The sequence below is a fragment of the Mesocricetus auratus genome, unplaced genomic scaffold, assembly GCF_017639785.1.
Source record: "Mesocricetus auratus isolate SY011 unplaced genomic scaffold, BCM_Maur_2.0 Super-Scaffold_100691, whole genome shotgun sequence".
Taxonomy (NCBI): Eukaryota; Metazoa; Chordata; class Mammalia; order Rodentia; family Cricetidae; genus Mesocricetus; species Mesocricetus auratus.
In genome coordinates, this window is record NW_024429267.1 from 38,826,444 (window position 1) to 38,846,871 (window position 20,428).

General features: G+C 37.2%; 1 protein-coding gene across 5 annotated transcripts in view; it reads right to left on the bottom strand.

Moving 5' to 3' along the window:
* Positions 1-3,174: 3,174 nt before the first annotated feature.
* Nck1 (NCK adaptor protein 1) overlaps positions 3,175-20,428 on the bottom strand; it is a 42,661-nt gene continuing 25,407 nt past the window's right edge. For 4 of the 5 annotated variants that reach the window (XM_021228335.2, XM_021228337.2, XM_021228338.2 and 1 more), the window contains 3 exons: positions 18,567-18,810; positions 7,074-7,786; positions 3,175-4,994 (listed from right to left, as the gene is read on the bottom strand). In XM_021228335.2, coding sequence (XP_021083994.2) covers positions 4,800-4,994; positions 7,074-7,786; positions 18,567-18,792 — 1,134 coding nt within the window. In that variant the 5' untranslated portion in view covers positions 18,793-18,810 and the 3' untranslated portion in view covers positions 3,175-4,799. Of the gene's footprint in view, positions 4,995-7,073; positions 7,787-16,707; positions 16,823-18,566; positions 18,811-20,428 lie in introns of those variants that run through there. The other variant, XM_021228340.2, reaches the window with a different exon arrangement.

Genomic DNA, 20,428 nt, shown 5'->3' on the forward strand with positions numbered 1-20,428 from the left:
ACTATTCCTGTGTTTTGCCTATATTTAGAAAACAGTCTCTTTTTAGAATCGTTTTTTTTTGTCTCAACAATTTTCCAAAGATAGATAACTGCATGTTCATTAAGATATATCTGAACCCAAGTCAGTTTAAAACAATCTTTTTTTCCATATATGTTAACTATTTCAAAATGTTATGTTTTGTTTTCATGTTTAAGTTGTCAATGGAGTACAACAGGATAAAACCTTTGTAGTAATACATAAACTTGCAACAGTGAGACCAGCTTTCCCTGTGTTATAAGCTTATGCAATCTGAGTGGAAACATTTACAATCACAGTTGGTTGAATACTTTCCCAGCATGCATGAGGCAACTGTTTCATTGTCCAGCAATACAAAAATAAATACATCAGCCAGCTTGTTCCTGCTAAGCTACTGAAGGCATCAAACCAGGTCTGAAATTGATACAACCAAAGCATTCTGACCAGAAAAAAAATTCTTAATTTGGTTTAAAACCCTTCTGTATATATAGCCAATGATAATCGAAATTCTTCTTTACCTCAACAAGCATAGTTAATTTCCTATTTTATTCAACAAGACTCAGCAAACCACATGCACTTCCAGATCTTCAAGAGACTCCTGTAACTAGAAACACACATGTAACAGCAAGAAACTGGGGTGTGAAGTCTGCTGCTTGTTTTGCTGTCTGCAGTGTTTAGAACACAGCAGAGCTGAGTCACACAAACTTGCTGAACATCACAGAACAAACGTTTTTTATCTCCTTTATATCTATCTACCTTGCAACAGAATCAGTAATTTGTTTTTTCAAATCCCTGGATGTGATTCAGAAAATCTTATGTTGAACAAAATTCAAGAAGTGTCCACAGTTGTGAAGACCTGAACACAGTTAAGAGAGCTATACAAAGGTTTCTTTTTCTTGCAATAAAGTATTAAAATGGAAAAGCAAGAGCTGTAATGCTACATTCCTAGTTCATTGATTTGGCCATGGGAACAGTTTGTGAAAAATGGTCATTTCATATTCAAAGCCAAAAACTGTCCAAGCAACAGGAAAAATAGGGAGAAATAAGAAATCAATTTGAAGCCGGGCGGTGGTGGCACACGCCTTTAATCCCAGCACACAGGAGGCAGAGGCAGGCGGATCTCTGTGAGTTCGAGGCCGGGCTGGACCGACAGCCTCCAAAACAATAGAGAAACCCTGTCTCGTAAAACCAAACCAAACCAAACCAATTTGGCTATATATTGTGGGGCAAGAGTTGGGAGAGACTTTATTATTCTGTTTGAATGTCTTTCACCATGTGCACTATGGGACCATCCTCACTAGGTTCCAGCTGATGATTAACTAGGAAATTCAACTCACATTGTTAGCTTATTTTTAAAGGCAATCATAAATTACAATGCTATCTGAAATCTCCCATTTTAAATGCTGTCAAGCTGAATACTACATGAGTTGAACAATACTTCTATATTTGGCTGCACCATGAATAAGGCACCACCAGCAGGTAAAATTTTACACTTCTTATACACCAGGAGACAACACCTTTTCCTAATTCCCAGAAAGGTGCCTCATAGACCATATTTTTGTAACCTCTGGATTACATGGCAGAGCATTAGAGCTGGATACAATTTACAAGCAACATTATTTTCAAGCATGTCCAAAGGACCTACGTTGCTCACTGCTAGGCCCTTTTATTCTGGCACTATGCTCAGTTTCCCGTTTTTGTTTGGTGGTGCTAGGGACAGCATCCAGAGTTCATGCATGCTACCAGAGAACTACAGTCCCAACTAACTCTACTTTTTTTCACAGTGTCTTGATAAATTACTCAAGCAGACATTAAATAAACGATTCTCCTGCCTCAGTCTCTTGAGCAGCCAAAATTATAGGTTTATAGGACTAGGTGGGGGCATTTTCTATTTTACTTAGTGATATTTGTGAAACAGTTGTAATAGTCTTAGGTGCATGTGTTAACACAAATACTGATAATATACATTATGAAAATATTCAACTCTCCCCTAAGATTTATGACCAAGAAGATAAAACAATTATAGCTTTTCTCTTGTGGCTGTTTTCACACATACATAAAGTTGTTTAAGAACAAAATAAAACATCTCTTCCAAAACTTTAGAGCAATTTCTGTAGACATGAGCCAGGCAGTATTATTAAGTATGACATGTATTTAAATTTGGGGAACTAATCAGCTCTTCATATAGAGTTGAAACTTCTGTAATAGTGCTTTCCCTAGGAGCCACCTCCTAGACTAAAACTAGTACACAGAGAGCAGTGTCAAAACACAGACAACACTAGGCTGGGGTTGTTTCTAATACAAGTTTGTCACTATCTAACTATGTAGCTATTTTCTAAGGATGTTCTCAAGTAAAACTCATGTTTACAATACTGAAGAGATGGTTTCCAAGACACTTTAAAATTGATTAAAAGTACAAAGTAAAACAGTGAGAGTTAGGTTTTGTTTCAGCTAGAATGCACAATTACTGGAGCACCTCCATTTCCTAGAAACTCTAGGTACAACAGAATGCATGCACTCCTCCAACTCAGCACTCCTACAACAGGATGCATGCGCTCCACTCAGCACTCCTACAACAGGATGCATGCGCTCCACTCAGCATTCCTACAACAGGATGCATGCACTCCACTCAACATTCCTACAACAGGATGCATGCGCTCCACTCAGCACTCCTACAACAGGATGCATGCGCTCCACTCAGCACTCCTACAACAGGATGCATGCGCTCCACTCAACACTCCTACAACAGCATGCATGCGCTCCACTCAGCACTCCTACAACAGGATGCATGCGCTCCACTCAACACTCCTACAACAGGATGCATGCGCTCCACTCAGCACTCCTACAACAGGATGCATGCGCTCCACTCAACACTCCTACAACAGCATGCATGCGCTCCACTCAGCACTCCTACAACAGCATGCATGCGCTCCACTCAGCACTCCTACAACAGGATGCAAGCGCTCCACTCAGCACTCCTACAACAGGATGCATGCGTTCCACTCAACATTCCTCCAGTGCCACCTTCACAAAGTATCAGTTGTAGAGTAGAGGATTTCCAGAAACAGCTGTATCCATGATAAAGTCCTAACTGCTGCTGTTTCTAAAGGCCCATTTTGTTTTCATGGGGGAGGGGGACACAAAAAGAGAAAGCAAAAATAAAGTGTCAACTGTTAAGAATGTTTACTACCTACTCATTCTGCAAACCACTTTTAAACTGTTTTTCTTAGCATTCATAGTATTTTACAGTCCCAAAGGTAAGCATATACAACATTTATTTACATTAAGCTAATCTACTACCATTTCCCTAAACCAAAGAGCACTCAAAGATAAATGTAAATTAAAAAGCTTTGAAAGCAGATGTTATAAAGATGGAAATTCATACATCAGTGCTTTAATTATATTTGTTAACTTCTAGTTAGTGGGAGAGGCCAGGGCTGCCACCCAGTGGCAACATAAGTCTCCAAGTGATTTTAAGATTTAAATTAAAAAATTTTAATCACTACAATGAAGAAAAAAGTGAAATTATACAACTTTAATTTTTACCAGCTATAATTTTTGTACATTAGTGTCTAAAATCGCAAAGAACAGCAATGTTCTTGTGCCTGTATGGCATTAGAGGCTTTTGTTACTTTGCTTAAATTTGCAGAATGACGAAGAAAAATGTGACCAACAGAAGATTGAATACTTTAGTCTCATTCACACAAAGTACTAGATGGGAAAAATTGTTTTTTAAATAACACTATAGCACATTTCCCCACAACACATCATTTAATTGTTCTAGTTAAAGAAACTAAAAGATAAGGAGGGGCTAGGGAGTCACTCAGCGCCAGAGCACCCGCTTATCATGTGTGAAACCTTGGGTTCAATATGCAACAGTGTCAAAACATGGTTTTCCAGTAAATCTGATCAGATATTGGAGGCGAGGGTAGGATGCTGAAAGGAGAAAACTTACTGCCATGTACAATTACTGGTATTTAGAAAGAAAAAAATCACATCTCACCGTTTACTATTTTCCTCAAACTTGGCCATGACTTACTTCACAGTGGCATAAATATGGCATTATCTAATACAACACACTTTGGTCAAGGAACACTGGAAACGTCCATTGCATTTCAACAGCTGTCAGGGACTACTTTGTTCCCTTGAACAACCAAGTGAGGAAAAGACCCCCCTTTAATTCTTAACATTTTTGTTTAGATAGCCATAAATTATGTTTTCTAACCTATATTCAGGGCCTTTTGAATACAATGAATGGATTTTAAAATGAAGGCACAAACAACATACTATATATTTACAATGGCTTGTGACGGATACAATATCTGGAAATAATTTCTAGTTTCCTGTTTATTATTGCTATTTAGTCACAGAAAGGATTAATACTTTACAAGAAATGTAGGTTAGCATATGCCATATAGATATAATTTTATGTGAAGAGGAACTATGGGAGAACAGGATGTCTTTACAAGGAAATAAAGAAACACCAGTAAAAGAACTCTTCCATATAAAGATTTTTGAACCAAATTATTCGTTTTCAGAATACAAAACCTTAAATGTTAGAAGAGAAAAATTGCAAAGAAGACAGCAAGATAGAAGACTCTTATATATAGACGCACTGCATATGCAGATATATGTATGGGTTGAATTATAACAAAAATACTCATGTATTATAGTCAGTTCTCATTTAGAACCAGCACTTTCCAAGCAAGTACAATTGGCCCAACACTCTCAGTCTTCAATTACATGATGAGTTAAAGCTGTGTAGCAGTCACTGCTGATGAGTATCAAGACAAATGTTTGACGAGATATAGTTTTTCTCCTTGTTCACTTGTAAAGATCGGCGCCTTTTTGTAATGTTCTACAAGTTCTTCCATGGTGCTGAATTTCCGCTGCCCAATGCAGTAAACAGTCTCTTTCAGCTGGACTTTAAAATGCTTGTTTTTCCCTTGCGCTTTTAGTGATACTGAGAAATCATTTGGCTAAAAGAGAAAGGGGAAGGGGGAAGCAAACATTGTGAAAGCCATGTATCAGAATTGAAAATAAAACATAATTGCTAAAATCTGAACATTAACTAAGACACTATGCTAAATTACATAATCTCTTTTATTCCTCAAAAGAAATCCTTTTTTTATGAATGAGGAAACGTAGGCTAAGAGAGCATGTCTAGGATCACATATCTGGTTAGACAGAATTCAGACAGGATTCTAGAGTCTCCTAACACTCACAGAACCCACAAAAAATCCATTACAAAAGAATAAAGGAGAAAATTTCAGAATTTCACTTCATCACCTTTCAATTCAGAGTTGGGAAGTACCTGACTTAGACACAATGCTCTGAATTTTCAAAAGTAAAGGACAAATAAGAATTCAACTAAACTTTAATAAATGGTGACAAATCACAAATTCCTCAAGGGCCAAAACAGAAATGTAAGCAAGAAAGAAGAAAGAAGGTATGGCCAGTCTAAAGATGTACTACTTACTCTTCTGTGATTGCTGCTTTGCAGCAGTAGATGTCATGTGGACTGGTCTTTGTCCTTTTTGTACCTTTATTTATGTGTATGGGTGTTTTGCCTGCATGGGCACCCGTAGATCTCATGTGAGCATTGCCTGTAGAGGTCTGAGTTGCCATGTGGGTATTGGGAATGAAACTGGGTCCTTTGAGAAAGCAACCTGTGCTCCTAATCACTGAGCTGCCTTTCCAGCATGGTCTAACTTTTAAAGCGAAATCTGAAATCGACATTTTCAAAAGATGTTTTTATTATTTTTTAAATTTTGTAGATGTTTGTACGTCTGCATGTGGGTTATATGTACAGTTATGAGATGTTCACGGAGGCATCCGATCATACTAAGAGCTGGAGCTGCAGGCAGCTGTAAACTACCTGACATGCTGCTGGATACTGAACTTGGGTCCAAGCACTTTTAATGGTTAAGCCATGTATTCAGTCCCAAAGTCTAAATACTGGCAATGAATAAGAAAGATTTTAACTGCATAGGCCAAACAAAAACACAGATTTAAAGTCTATAGCTGAAAAATAACAGTATCAAAAATAATCATATACTTTGGCTAGTATTTATACTCTACCCACATGAAAAATAACATCCTGTATTTAAGCTTCCTTCTTTCTTAATGAGGTGGTGGTTGCAGCTATTGTTTAAACCTAATACTTCTTAATCTCAGCACTTGGGAGGCAGAGGCAGGTGGATCTAAGTTCGAGGTTAGCCTGGTCTACAGATCAAGTTCCAGGACAGCCAGAACTACACAGGAAAACCCTGTCTTAAAAAACAAACCAAAACAAAAGGTTGTTGAAGTGAATAAAAAGCCCATATAGTCAGGTACAGTGTCATACACCTTTAGTCCCTGCACTGGCAAGGGCAAAGGCAGGGGGATTTTTGAGTACTAGGGTAGCCAGGGCTACACAGTGAGCCACTGAGGGAGAGAGGAAGGAATTTTAATCAAACAACTAATTTATGAAGACACATAATTGTTTTTTATAGTTAAGTGAACTCCTGTAGGACTACAATGATTACAGTCTTATACTTTACATCTAGTAGCAGTTTAACTTGCATTATCCTACTCTCAAGGAAGAAACCAAGGCTCAGTTTTCCTCATTTTTCAGTTTAATAGAACAGAATATATTCCAGAATGCAAAATCAATACAACCAAAGAAAGTCCATTAACACAACATATTCACTGCTCCAGTTAGCTAGCTTATTCAAAACAGGTACACAGCCGGGTGGTGTTGGCACATGTCTTTAATCCCAGTACTCGGAAGACAAGAGGCAGGTGAATCTCTGAGTTCAAGGCCAGCCTGGTCTACAGAGTGACTTCCAGGACAGCCTCCAAAACAATACAGAGAAACCCTGTCTCAGAAAACAAAAAACAAAAAACAAAACAAAACAAAACAAAAAAAAAAACTAAAAACAAAACAAAACAGGTACACTGGAAACACTATGATCACACCCCGGCTTAGGTTTAAGAAAGCTGCTTATTCAACCTCTCCAACCTTATTTTTAAATGCTTAGAGCTCTATTTCCATTTATCTTTGAAAACCAACTTACCGAAGATTCACTATCACGAATGAGGAAGTCTCCTTCATGTCCCCTTTCATTTAATGCCATTTCTGCCTGGTGCCTGGTGACTTTGCCATAATACCAAGGATTGCCAGCAAACTTTCCAGTGAGTGAAGGCCTAATGTAATCACACTGTGGAGGCGATGGTTCCAAACCTGAGGTTAATGGATTATTCTGCATAATGGTAACATAGTTTTTTGGTACTAGGCCAATCATGCCATTGATTTTCCTGCATTTCCACCACTCAGGGTCATTTTCCGGCTTTTCGATAACATCCATTACATCACCTTTCTCAAAATTGAGTTCTTCATCATTGGATGAGCTGAACGGGTAAAGAGCCTGTACCACATGCAGTACTTGACCTGTATTTAGGTTATTGACAACTGCTGCTAATTTCTCTGACAGAGAACCTACATGGTCACCCAAAGGACTGTCACCTTCTTCAGTCACATAGTTTGAAGGAAACCATCCAATTTGTCCATTGTAGCTACCACGCCACCACCCATCACTGCATTTCTCCATGACGATCACCTTTGTCCCTTTTATCAATGACAGTTCATCCTCTCGCTCAGCCATGTAGTTAAATTTCACAAAAGCAGGCATGTTGAGGTCATAGAGACGTTCCCCTGGATCAACAAAGCTATCATCAGCAGGAGATGCAGTATCTGGAACACTAGGTTTTCTTTTCACTTTTCCAATGCCTGTTTATTAAATAAAAAGAAAGCAGTTAGACTACAGCTTCAACTCAGTACACTTATCCCAAGCCTCTAAATGTAGAAAACAAACTGACATGATGTAATCATCTTTTGGGAAATGAAATACAAGTTCTTTTTCCAAAGCCAAACCAAATGAACTTCAGTCATCTGCTAGTCTATCTCTTTTCTTCTGCCAAACCCACAAAATAACTACATAATAAAGTTGTCATACTGAAATTTCTCTTAAGTATTAATATAGTTTATTTCTCTCATAGTTACAATTAAGAACACAAACACTCCAGTAATTCCACACTTGACATCTTAGTTTATTAACTTAGATTTTGTAAGTATCTGTATAAAAACGAAAACATTATTTAAATTAGTATCTGATACACAATATAAAATTCTATCTGGGTAATATCATTTGATAATTTCTTAGTTTCCAAAACAAGATCACTCTACATTATCTGTTTAAAATATTATTTACTCATTTGTTTCCCTTCATCACAATTCACAAAAAAAGCTTCCAAAAGGCAAGGACTGTTCTCTTTGCTCATAGATAAAACCCCAAGGAGCTTGAAGGGTGCTTAGTATATAGAGAATGTTTAATGTATTTTTATTGAAAGAACTGAGAAAATGAACCTATCATTAGTAATGCATACTTCAAGTGCAACCAGGCATTTTTAGGGCTGCTCACTTCTCAGCAGATTATCTGATGTTTTGCTTTTTACTTTGAAAAACTGGGACTTTAAGTGTAAAACTATTTAAATTTCTTTCTACACTCCTTTGTTTTGTTTTTATCTTTGGAGACAGGGTTTCTTTGTGTACCCCTGGATGTCCTGGAACTTGCTCTATAGACCAGGCTGGTCACAAACTCAGATATCCACCTGCCTCTGCCTCCAGAATGCTGGGATTAAAGCTGTGTGCCACCACAGCCTGGATTCTTTCCACACTCCTAAAAACAATTATTATTATTCTCACTCTTTGTTCAGCTAAGGACCCAAATTCTGATCCTTCAGGGTTCTTAATAACCATCTTTTCTCCTCAGAGACTCCATGCTACCCTTGTTTCGGTCTTACATAGACTTATCAATTATCTAAAAACACTCAAATCTCTTCAATACCAAAATGAAGTTATTTTACTTTGCTATTCTTTTAGTATTTTTTACATTTATTTTGCATATATTTACTTAGCCTAGCTCACACAGTCAGAAACAACTTCTGAGAGCTCATTCTCTCCTACTGTGCAGGTTTCAGAGACTGCTCTCAGGCTCAGAATAGCTCATGCTATTCTTTTAAAATTGTATCTTTTTTAAAAATTATCTTTCTACTTTTCAGCATCTTCAAATCTTGTTTGCACCCCCCACCTTTTAAAATATACACTTATAATCTATTTTGAAGGGCCAGTGTTGTACACACAACACAAAGCATGTATGGAGTCCAGAGGGAAACTTCCAGGATCAGGTTTTCTCATTCCGTGTGAGTCTAGAGGATCAAATTTAGGTCACCAGGCTCAGCAGCAAATGCTTTTACATGCTGAGTCATCTCGTCAGCCCCACACTTGTACTTATCATCTTTTTCTCTATCATGGCATAAAACCTATGATTACAACTGCAACTGGAAGCCTAATTTGGGGGTGGGATGCAACAAATTATATTGGACCAGCAGCCCCAGACATCAAACAGAAAACAAATGATGGAAAAGCAGGCAAGAATTTCAACTAGAATGGCTATGTTGGGAAGATAGTCACCACACATCTCAGCCTAGAGAACTGACATAGCTTTAAGTTTGACTAAGAATTAACTAGGGCAAGGGATAAGAGGTATACACAATGACTGATCAAATCTGAAGCTTGGATGGTCATTATCCCAGTGCTGGATCTGTGATGGGGCCTCTTTATTGCCTGAAAAAAAAAATCTAGTTCTTATGAGATTACTACTGCTGTTGAGGGATAAAGCTCACTAAGGAGAGGACTCATTATTTGTTTGACTTAAATGTTCTTAGAAAAGGTGACTGTAGGTTTAGGACAATGGCTAAAGACTTTCAGTCACCTTTTGGGAGATCTCAAACAGGATATTGTAAAAGTTAACACCAAAGAACTTTTTAGTTCTTATCTTTGTGCCTTAAGCCTTAAAAGGGAATGAACAGACACTCCTTGATTAACATGCTTACATGCAGAGTTTAACAGAAGTACACCCATAGTAAAAAAAAAGAAAAGAAAAAGGTAGATGTAAAATGAAGGCAGAGATACCAGGTTTAACTTGCTTTTAGTTACTTGTGGGCACAAGGAGCCCGTGCATTTTTAGCAAAAGCAGTGTTATTTTCCTATCACCATGACCAAAGCAACTTAGAGAGAGTTGTGGCTTACAGTTTCAGAGGGTTAGAGTCCATGACCACCATGGGGCCAGGGGAGGCAGGTTGGGCTCTGGAACACTACCTGAGAGCTCACATCTTGAGACTACCGTGACAAAGAGAGAGGTAAGTGGGAATGGCACAGGCTTCTGAAACCCCAAAGCCCTCCATCAGTGACACACTCTCTTCCCCAAAGAGCTCCACCAGATGGGGACCAAGTATTCAAACATATGAGCCTTTTGTGGCCATTCTCATTGAGATCACCACAAGCATGTGTTACATTGGTAACACCATCCTTAGCCTTTTCATATTTTCATGTGACAAATAGGATCAGGCAATGCTCTTCATATTTGCTCATGATGCCCCTGAAAATCTTGTTCCTTCCTCTTATCTATTTACATATTCTTACATGTCTCTGGTCCCCTGTAAACATTGTTATAACAGTCCTTGTACTTGCTTACTTTTATTTCCTTAATGAGAGTCAGCTCCCTGAGAACAGAAAACTAGAATTTTCCCCCTTATTATCTCCAGTGCTTAGTAGTCGATATATCAATGAACAGGACAAAGCAATTACTGAATTAATTAGTAGTTGAAAGTATTTTTTCCAAGATGGCATAGTTGGTCTACTCCAAAGAAATCACATTGATTTTTCAGATTTATTTGAAGATTTAAACTCTTGCTCTATTTAATCAACTCCTCAAATCTATACTCATATCCAAATAAGTGATCCCTCCTTTTAAAAAAATCCTCCTATACCTATAAAATGAGATGTATCCTTAACTTTCTTACTTCTGGTTAATGAGATTATCATTATGAAAAATCTTTACAGTGAGGTGACATTGATAAAATAAATGGCAGAGTAGGAACTCTAGGACGTCTTCTAAAAAACAGTCAATGAGCTGACAGATACTGTCAGCATTTGTAAACCCTGGAATTTGGCAAAACAAAGCAAAGTCCTGCTGAGGCATTTTAAGCTGCCTTTCTACCAGCCTCTATCTATCCCCCAGGTTGCTTTGAGGACAGCTATCTATAAACCTCATTAAAGAATTGTGACTACTAGGCTTTAGTTTGTCAGATCCCAGCACAATAGTCTGTCTTGGGTTCACCAGACCTCGAACATTCCAGAGGTAGGTTGTCTTCCTACGTAGATTTCACTTAAAATCATTGTTTGATACAGTAGCTTGAGACAAAAGCCTGAGAAAGAAGATGACAGGAAAGGCTATACATGGAAAAAATAAGGTATTTAAAAGCTCCTGTTGTATATTCTAGGGGATCAAGATGATCATACATATGGTCGTGGCAGAAGGAAAAGGCTAGGAAAAAAATCTCTGGCTGATCTACAACTTCTAATAATACAAGTCCAAGAGAGAATTGTAATGGCCAAGTATTAAAAAAAGTATGCCAACATATAGTATAAAACTATAAAAATGGAGATTTCTAGCCCCTATTTTCTTCTTGCTCTGTATGTTTAAGGAAACAATGTAAAAATATGAGGTATAAAAGCAGCCATATGACTTAGAATATAGACTTTAGTAAAAATGTCAAACAGTTCCTCAAAGATAAAGAAATTAAGACATTCTTAATAAACTTGTGCTTTAAGAAATGTGAAAGGTAGTCCTTCTGATTGAAATGAATAGACCCAGAAAGAAATCTGAAGTCATACAATAAAGAAAAAACACTACCAGCAGACTTTTTTTTTTTAATTTATGTACATTGGTGTTTTGCCTGCATGAGAGTGTCAGACCCCCTGAAATGGGAGTTATGAGCTGCCATGTGGGTTCTGGGAACTGGACCTGGGTCCTCTGGAAGACCAAGAGCAATCAGTGCTCTGAACTGCTGAGCCATCTCTCCAGCCCCATCAATAGACATGTTAACATGCACCCAGGGAAGTTCAGGAGGTCTTAAGCCTAGACAAATGACTATATATAGGTAACTTAGGCATGCTTGGAGCAGTTGTCCCCAAGGAAGAACACACCAATTAGTTATTCAATGCCAAATGGTCATTCTTGGAAACATACAAACAAATAACACTATACGGACTGAGCATTAGCAACACACCCCCACCCCACCCCCACCACCACACAACAAAGAAAAAATGGCCATGTATTAACAACAATAGCAATTAAAGAAAAAGTGGCCTTGTATTTGAAAGAGATTGGAGGGGGAACAAGGGTGCACTGGAGGCTTTGGAGGGAGGAAAGTGAAGGCGGAAATGTAATTCTAATCCCCCCAAAACTTTAAAAACAGGAAAGAAATAAAAAACCAATGGTAAAGATAGTTAACACAGGTAACTATAAAGCCACTAGTCGTTCATTGCTTTTGTTTGTTAGTCTTTTTTTCCTTTATGATTTAAAAATACATAAAATTATAACTAAGTAGCATATAAAGAGATAATATATAATGATATAAAGAAGAGTTATATATTCCATCCAAATCAAGTTGGGGTTAATTTAAACTTGCCAAAAACAAAATATTAGTTGTAATATCCAGAGTAACTTTCAAGCAAAGCCTAAAAAAATATGAAAAAGAAATGAGATTAAAAAAAAAAAAAGCACATTCCCCCTCCCAAAAAAAAAAAAAAAAACAGCCAGGGCTACACAAAGAAACTCTGTCTGAAACAACACCAAATCCAACCAACCAAATAACCAAACAAATGAAACACAAAAAAAAAAAGCTGCTGTAACATACCACAGCCAGAGCAACTTTCTTAAAACCACTAAAACCCTGTTTTCAAGACTAAGGTTTGCACATATTCTTCTACCTAAAACACTCCTACCTCGTTCTTCAAAACTCGGCACAGATAGCTATTTAATCCCTGAAGATTTACTTCCCTCCCCCACAAAGAGTTCATGCATCCCTCCTTTGCTATTACATATTTTTACATTTTTACTCTAGCACTAAATACTGTGTGCCACTATTTGCTTCCTTAAGGTCAAACATCATGTTTTTTTCTCTACTATCTCTGTATCCCTAGTGCAAAGCCCATAGTAAATGTTCCATTAACCTGTATCAGGAGAATGAACAAATGTGGGCAAAATGTCTCTATGAGTAAAAGTAAAAGTACTTGCCACCAAGCCTAATGACTCAACTTGATCACACATGGTGGAAAGAGAAAAACACCAAGTTGTCCTCTTACATACATATCAGTAGTGCTATGGCATGCACATGACAAGTGTTCACATGTGTGTGAACACACACAATAAATAACTGCAATAAATTTTTTTAAAATGAGTAAACGGAAGGCTGTATTATTCTTCTGCTTTGCAACTTTGTTTCTAGTGCCAAAAAATGGACATTCCAATCTTCTGCTACCAACAAAAATTGATATAAAAATACTTTATTTTAGGAATATTATTTAGTTAATTATGTTGTAACTATCAACAATTAGATCCTTTCTTTCAGATGCTCCTCAGAATCAATATTACTATTTTCCCAAAATTCCTCCTATCTTTGTTCAGGCTCCTAATTACAACACAAAAAATAAGGACAAAAGCCAGGTAGTTTATAGTTAACCAAAATTTGTTTCTCGTAGTTCTGAAGGTCCAAGCTAAAGGAACTAACAGACTTCATCTGTAGAGATTCTATTTCTTTTTTTGGGGGGTGAGACAGGGTTTCTCTGTGTAGTCCTTGCCATTCTGGAACTCATTTTGTAGATCAGGCTAGCCTCGAACTTACAAAGATCCACCTGCCTCTGCTTCCCAAGTACTGGGATTAAAGGGATGCACACAATGCCTTGCTGAGGTCCTATTTCTTAAAGACATGGTGGAAAAGACAACTAAGCAAGCTTGCAACTGTATTAGAATGTCGCAAGTCTCATTCATGAAGACTTTGACTTAATAAGCTGGTTGCTGCCAAAAATTCCCTGCCTCTTAATACCATTCCATTGATGATTAGGTTTCAACATATAAATTCTAAGAGTCATAGCTGATACATGTTAACTCATGACTATAATCTCAGCTTTTAAGGAGGATTTCAAGAACAGCCTTGACAACATAGTGAGATCCTGTTTCTTTATAAACAAACAAACAAGAGATGCAAACATTACAATCATAGCACATTTGACTTAGTATTCATTTCACCGCAATCTTCCTAACTTCAATTAGTCTTTTCTCAAACATTCTTTTAATCCATTGCTACTCTTGCTCTGATCTTGACTCTTAGAGGCTCTTCTATGAAAACTTAAACAAGGCTTAAATTTGTGTTTTCCCCTTGTCATCTTGGACATTTTACTTAATTTTTAAATTTCAGTTTCTTTATGAAATGTTGATGTGCAAATGGCTATATTATAAAGTTTGTGTAAAGAGTTTTTAAAAGTGTATATGTAAGTGTTTAGAGCACACAGCATATAGCAGGCACTCAATAGGTAACAGTTAACAGTTTTCCTGGTATTTTTCTTAATTATATAAACGCTTTCTTTACCCATACAGGAAATAAAAATAGTTTAGTTTCATACTAAGCTACAGTGATAGTACACAGTTTATTTAGGAGTAGAACTAAGTTATTATAAATACAAATATATGCTATTCTTCCCATTACAGATTTTTATTTTGTACTTCATCTGTTCATTTAGACGAGATAAGTCACAGCTTATAACAAGTTTTTTCTAGGATGATAAACACTGTAATTTTTTATTTCAAAATATCCTGGCTACCAAACAATGAACACATAACACTGTTTTCTCTATTTTTCAAGTCCATTCTGAAATAAGTGAATGAATAGCCTGTCTATTCTGACAAGGTGCTAGCAAAACAAACACGAATGTTACATGGATTCAGGAAAGGAGTATTCTGTTTACAAAACTAAAATCTTAGCCCTTGGACTACAGAGGCAGTTAAGAATAACTGTTAAATTCCTAAGACCCAGTACAGAAAACAACTCTGTCACTAAATTTATAAGTTGATACATTGAACCACTGTTCAATAATAATACATGATTTAAATGTGTGTGTGATTTTTAACACCATTTCTGGTTTACTAATAATTACCACTTATGACCACATCTAAATTTGAAATGCACTACATTATTAATAAATGGCTATCATCTAACTCCCTACCAGATTCTATGAGACTTAATATTTCATACAAATTAAAAATGATTTTATTACATTATTTGTCCATTTATTTTGGTGTGTGTGTGCATGTATGTGCACAGAATATATTGAGGAGTGAGAACTTGTAGGAATCAGTTCTTTCCTTCACCACATGGGTTCTAGGGAGTGAGTCTGAGTTGTCAGGCTTGATGGCAAATGCTGAGCAATCTTGCCAGTCCATCAAGCTGATTTTTGTACAGCTTGCACTAGATTCTCCATTAAAAATGTGTTCATAAATCAGTGAATGAAGAGCTATAGGGAAGCCTCAGTTGAAAATACACTTGCCTCACAAACACAAGAACCTGAGTTAGATCTCCAGAATCAGTGTTTAAAAAAAAAGAAACGCCAAGTATGGTAACTCAATCGTATAATCCCAGTGCTGAGGAGGCAGAGACAGAAGTACAGCTGGGGCTTGCTTGCTGGCCAGCCAATGCAGCCTAATTAGTGAGCTCCAGACCAATGAGATAACTTGTCTCCTTGGAAAGAGGTGGATGGTGTTCCTGAGGATGGCATCTCATGTTATCCTTTTGCCTCTATACACATATACCCACACGCACACAGGTGTAGACATGTACACACACACGCGCACACACACACACACACACACACACACACACACACACACACACACACACACTACCTTTAAAACTGGAACTTCAAAGATCTAAAAATATATTTGCTTTCTAAAAAGTTAGTAGGGGTCAGAAGAAATATCCCATCCCAGAAGGAATCACTGCCATCAAAGCTAACTAAGGAAACAAAGGAGCCCACAAATCACAAAGACCACATTCTTTTCCAACAGAGTGCTTACTCCTTTGTTTTGCTCTTTCCCTTGGGATCTCTCACTAGGTTATACGTGTGTGTGTGTGTGTGTGTGTGTGTGTGTGTGTGTGTGTGTGTAGACTTCTAGAATAATTTCCTCATTTGGTACAAACACTTAGCGATTTTTCAAAGAAATCCAATCAAGCATACAATTATCATAAACATGCCACCAGCAGAACCAAATTACCTTAGTATTTTACTTATAATCAGTACTTGCAGTTTAATAGAACTCTTATTAAATGCTATCTTGACATTAATTCAACAAAGCTTAAGTAAAATCTAGTTTAAAAAAAACAAACACGTCTTACTTCAAAGGTCAAGAGTAAAAGAATCTGCTCACAACTGACTTACTTCACTTCAAATGCCTAGATTCTAGAGTTACTAAACTACAACTATTTACATAACATCCAAATCATGCATATCCATCCTCTCCCTATTTATTAAGCACTCACAATAAAACACTTTAAAATTATTTATCAGATCAAACTAATAGCACTGAAAAGACTACCAGTCATTTACCTTATGTTACATAAACAACATAAAGTACCAGCTTATATAAACACACTGAGTTCTCGACATAGTTTCCCTCTTAATTCACAAAAGGAAGAATCCAATTCAAAACTTGTAACAAGAAAAAGATGGACTTAATTAATAGAATAACTTACTGAAAAAACCTTTAAAGATATTTAACCAATCCATTTTGAATAAAAATTCTGTGTTCTCTTCGGAGTTTGTTGACACAGCTCCGGGATAATTTCAGTGAGCTTCCTGGTCTGCTCTGTAACCCTGAAACTTCCCACACCCAATCCATGTGACCTGGCCCACACCCAAGCAATAGAAACATTTTCAAAACTAAGGCTTCTCTTTCCAATACTATTTCTTCTTTATCCATAAAATAACCTGTAGAACAAGTAACTCATGGTGGCAGCAAATGCCTGAGTTATAATTAGCTCATTTTCAAAGAAAATATTAAAGCTAGTACATTTTTATTTATTTATTTTTTTTGGTTTTTACGAGACAGGGTCTCTCTGTATTGTTTTGGAGGCTATCGGTCCAGCCTGGCTTCGAACTCACAGAGATCCGCCTGCCTCTGCCTCCCGAGTGCTGGGATTAAAGGCATGCGCCACCACCGCCCGGCTAAAGCTAGTACATTTTTAATAGTTAAAAATGTATATACACATTCTTTCTTTCCTATAACTCCTCCTTTTTCTTAACTTCCAGACAATGTCTCTACTAGCACAGCCACTGTGGAACAAATTCACTAAATTACATGGGATTTAAGGTACCAAAATGCGGTGCAGATATTCTGGGAAAAAGATTGGGGGTTAGATATTTGATACCAAACTTGAATTCGCAACATTATTTTCATCAAAGATCACTAATTTAATGTAGCCTTTCCAAACTTTGGGGAGTGCAGACAGCCACAACTGTAATAAGTAAAGTTAATAGAGGTTTCCAAAAAAGACAAGTTAACTGGTCAAATGCCATACTGACTGCAGATATTAAAATATCAAGTACACCAGAAATGTCTTTATGTAGGAACTGAAAGTCCAATACTTCACAAAGTCGTTTGAATTGTACTACATTTTATCTTTTGCAGGTGACAAGAGTTAAAATATAAACATTTACTCTATATTGCCAATAATTACTAAGATACCAGAATACCAATTGTGCATTAAGAATTTTAAGTACTATTTAATGTCAGTCATGCTAGCCCCAAACTGTCTGCAAGAAAACATTTCCCCCTTTTAACAAACAAGCAAAGAACTATTAAGCAATAACATGTCTCCTTGAACACCAAAATTAAATGTCTGTCCCTCCCAATTCCTTCCTGTCCATTAAGGAAAGTTAAATTAAGAAAGGGGAGGAGGTCAGTCTTCACCCTACCACTTCCTTCCTTTAGTTTAACCAGGGTCAGGGTGAAGTAGGTTCCCCTATCTCTGGCCCTAATAGGGCCAGCAAAAGTTTAAAACAAAGATAAACAGAGAAAGAAAGGTAATGACAATAAAATAGGAAAGTGACCTATCCTATAGATGCAAATATATGGCAATGACCTACTGGTGTAAAACTCTTTTCAGATAGAAGACAATAAAAATATTTGCCTTCTAAAGTGAGGTTCCCTGCATGTCAAAAGTTCACTAATGTGCCATGTAAAATAAATTACCAGGATGTCCAAGGAAACAATTCTGCAACTCGTGTACTTTTCAATTGAGGCAAATTTTCTGTAAATTAAAACTCCATGAGGTATTTACTACTCAAGAAGCTGTTACTAGAAGGTCAAAGTTAGTTCTGCTCATTAGTGTAATTTGAATGTGGACCTAGATTTATAGAACTGCTAACATGATCTTCACTAGCTTCTCAATCGGCTGTTAGGAACTCAACTTACTTACCTGGCTAACAAGACAGTTCTGGCCTTTTCCAGCCAACTCTGTACACTGCTGTAAGGACTGTGTTCAAAGAACTAAGCTCCAGAACCCATCTAAAATGAAAGCGGGTATTTTTCCCTCAATGTAAAAAAACTTACCTAAGGTGTCCTTCAGGTTCTTAACAATAGATGCTTTCCGAGCACTGTTTTTTCTTTCCACATAGTTAGAAGGAACAAAACCCGTTTTATTCATAGAATTGCGAACTCGCCACCAGGATTTAGAATCATCCAGAAGCCATAATCTCTCATTCTTCTTGATATCCAGCTCTTGCTCTTGCTGGGCCACATAGTCAAATTTGGCTACCACCACTACTTCCTCCGCCATCTTTCAGCAGCTTCAGTACTGTAACACACAGAAAAGGTTTTTACATGTTGCTGAAATAGTAACTGTTTACATGATTTTCCAAAAAGGCATGCTTAAACATTTAAAGGCACAGATATTATGAACCATGTCTATAAACCAAACACTCAAAAGGCTAAGGCAAGAGGACTGTCACAAGTTTGAGGCCAGCCTTGGCTACATGCTGAGTTTAAAGCTAGACTAAGCTACATAGTAAGATCCTATCTCAAAACCAATACACAAACCAACAGACAGAGGTTGAGGCTGTACGTAGTTCAGCAGCCTCACCCCACCCCACTGTACAAGTGAGTTCTAGTTTAGGCTTTTAAAAAGTGATGTGATCTAAATATTGAAGTGATTTCTGTTTATATTCCTATTCCTTCTTCCCCCAAACATTTTACACAGACCAATTCAAAAGCAAGTGATTTTTAGTGACTTTCTTTGATAAATCTTTCTAAAGCAATTTAGTTTTCACAAAACTTTAAGTACTATTTGTTTATATAATAAATAGTTTACCAATACATATTTTTGAAAGAAACTTTCTCAGTAAGCACATTTGACTTAATTCACGGGAACAGAACTATACCAAGGATATCTAGTTATATGCTTCTTTAACAGAAATGGATGGGGTTAACCAGGCAAGTTAGCTAAGTAACTTTTATTGTATAAAAGCATCCAAACATATGTTTTTGTATGAGAAGTAGCACTGTAAATCACTTCAAAGTAAGTTATTTAATGAAATAACTGGCACTAGAGTAAGTGTCCTATTGGAAAAAATAATCCCAAATTTCTAACTAGGCAAGACCTTTACTTTGAGGGAATTAGCCTTCTGTTAAGTACAAGTGAAATTCCTAAACACTGTGTTACAAGAGCAGGGTAGAAGTGGGGCAGCATATTAAAGAAGTCAGCTGGAGGGAGACTGGAAACCCATCTCCCCACCAAAGCTGGCATTTAACAATCTATGTGCAGAATAGATGTATGTACAAACTGCCCAATCTGCCAGGCCCCAGCACCACTGACAGTCTAACATCTTCTCCAGACCTCTGGCTTACTTCCTTATTGAGAAGTGCTATTTCTTAATAAACTGCCTCTGTCTCTATAGCCATCCAAATGTCCCCAGTCAAATTTCTTGTTCTGGGACTCAAGAATGTGGAAACAGCAGCATAGTCCTAGAGACTCCAATATCCACCAATAGCAATAATACAGTAAGACAGACAAGAAAACTGAAAAGTGGAAGCACTAAGGATGTAGTTCAGTGGTAGAATACTTGCCTAGCATGGCCAAGGCTCTGGGTTCAATCTTCAGTACAAACAACAAACAAATACATGAAAAGTGAAGAGAAAATAGCTAAAGATCTCAGGACCCAAAGAAAGATAGTGGTAAACTGTGGGTCTTATTTACGCTTGCAGGTGAAGACTGGTGAAACAGATACATCAACATCTATCTACCAAAAGTAACATCAACTTGTGTTCTCCAAATAATCAATACCCCCAAAAAGGGGGGGGGGCTATTTGGCAATACAAAAAAAATTACAGGCAATAACTACTTTACCCAAGTCAAACAGCACAGGAAGCAATTCATGGTCTCACCCACAGAAAAATCCACGTAGGAAACCTACACC